Here is a 1,071-nt window from a genome sequence, read left to right on the forward strand (position 1 = left end):
TGAAAAATACCCTGGAAACATGTGCATGCATGCCCAGTTGCCTTTCCTTTTATTACTTGAGAAAATCAAATAGTTGTATTGATTAGTGTAATTTTGAATAAAAATTATAAGAGAAAATGTTTGTAGGCTGCTACTAATGAGTAGTAAAATGTTAAAGGAAGTTGAGTAGGGATGGCACACATGTTTATGAAGGAACTCAAGAAAAATAGGTGTTTCATGCAACTCTTTCTCTTTCTGTTCTAATTGTTTTCCTAATTTCTTAAATAGAAGTCAGCTATGCAAAACCATACAACAGTGACAACGTTTATTCTCCTTGGACTAACAGATGATCCACAATTACAAGTGGTAATTTTTCTTCTTCTTTTTTTCACATACATGTTAAGTGTCACCGGGAATCTAACTATCATTGCCCTCACCCTACTGGATTCACATCTCAAGACACCCATGTATTTCTTCCTCCGAAATTTCTCATTTTTAGAAATCTCATTCACAACAGTTTGTATCCCCAAATTTCTTTTTAGTATGATGACAGGTGATAAGACAATTTCTTACAATGACTGTGCAGCACAGCTATTTTTTACTATTCTCTTGGGAGCAACTGAATTTTTTCTTCTGGCTGCCATGTCCTATGACCGCTACGTGGCCATCTGCAAGCCCCTGCATTACATGACCATCATGAGCAGCAGAGTCTGCAACTTGCTGGTTTTTGCTTCGTGGTTGTCTGGTTTTCTAATCATTTTTCCACCACTCCTTATGGGTCTTCAACTTGATTTCTGTGAAGCCAATACTGTAGATCATTTCTTCTGTGATGTTTCTCCTATACTGCAGCTTTCTTGCACAAACACAGACATAATAGAATTAATGATGCTTTTCTCTGCTATTTTGACACTTCTGGTTACACTGGTGTTAGTAATTCTGTCCTACACGAACATCATCAGGACTATTCTGAAAATACCTTCTTCTCAACAGAGAAAGAAAGCCTTTTCTACCTGTTCTTCCCACATGGTAGTCGTGTCCATTTCTTATGGCAGCTGCATATTCATGTATGTGAAGCCCTCTGCTAAGGAAAGA

At 37.4% G+C, this 1,071-nt stretch overlaps 1 protein-coding gene across 1 annotated transcript in view; it reads left to right on the forward strand.

Moving 5' to 3' along the window:
• Positions 1-273: 273 nt before the first annotated feature.
• Positions 274-1,071, forward strand: part of LOC102496290 (olfactory receptor 6C74-like) — a 971-nt gene continuing 173 nt past the window's right edge. The window contains 1 exon segment of the mRNA XM_014584578.1: positions 274-1,071. Within this exon segment, the coding sequence (XP_014440064.1) occupies positions 277-1,071 (795 nt within the window). The 5' untranslated portion in view covers positions 274-276.

The sequence above is a fragment of the Tupaia chinensis genome, unplaced genomic scaffold (genome assembly GCF_000334495.1).
Source record: "Tupaia chinensis unplaced genomic scaffold, TupChi_1.0 Scaffold147193_1, whole genome shotgun sequence".
Classification (NCBI taxonomy): Eukaryota; Metazoa; Chordata; class Mammalia; order Scandentia; family Tupaiidae; genus Tupaia; species Tupaia belangeri.